The sequence below is a fragment of the Penaeus monodon genome, chromosome 30 (assembly GCF_015228065.2).
Source record: "Penaeus monodon isolate SGIC_2016 chromosome 30, NSTDA_Pmon_1, whole genome shotgun sequence".
NCBI lineage: Eukaryota > Metazoa > Arthropoda > Malacostraca > Decapoda > Penaeidae > Penaeus > Penaeus monodon.
Genome location: NC_051415.1, coordinates 34,479,915 through 34,480,378, shown reverse-complemented (window position 1 = coordinate 34,480,378; position 464 = coordinate 34,479,915). Strand labels below are relative to the sequence as shown.

General features: G+C 58.0%; 1 protein-coding gene across 1 annotated transcript in view; it reads left to right on the top strand.

Annotated features, from left to right (window-relative positions):
• The window catches only part of LOC119592746 (alpha-1-inhibitor 3-like), a gene marked incomplete at its 5' end in the record, with an annotated part of 26,706 nt that overhangs the window by 18,984 nt on the left and 7,258 nt on the right, over nt 1-464 (top strand). The window contains 1 exon segment of the mRNA XM_037941681.1: nt 265-464. Within this exon segment, the coding sequence (XP_037797609.1) occupies nt 265-464 (200 nt within the window).

Genomic DNA, 464 nt, shown 5'->3' with positions numbered 1-464 from the left:
GATCCAAAGCCAGTTCCTGTTTTTTTTTCTTCCTCTTATTCCTCTTGGCTGCAGCGGTTCCCTCGGCAGATCTAAAAAGGCTGCAAGAAGCGGGCCTTTTTATAAATGACAGAAAGAGCAAAAAACGGGGAGGGTGTAAGGCAGATCGACAACACTGTACTGCTCCTTTTTAGTTGCACTCGTCGGTGTCACTGAGTCCGCTGCGATGCAGAGCTACCTCGGGAAGCTCCTCTCTACGAGTCCCTTCCCCTCCGTCTCCTACAGGTGCGAGTGATCCTGCAGGACAGCCCCGAGTACCAGGTGGTGGAGGACCCTGCTGCTGACGGGGGAGGAGTAGCAGGAGCAGGCAACGAGAGGGCGTCCTGCCTGGCGCCGCAGGACAAGGCGGTGCACACGATCAAGATCCGGACGCTGGCGCTCGGGGACGTCAACCTGACGGTGTTGGCCTTCGTGGACCCCGCGCT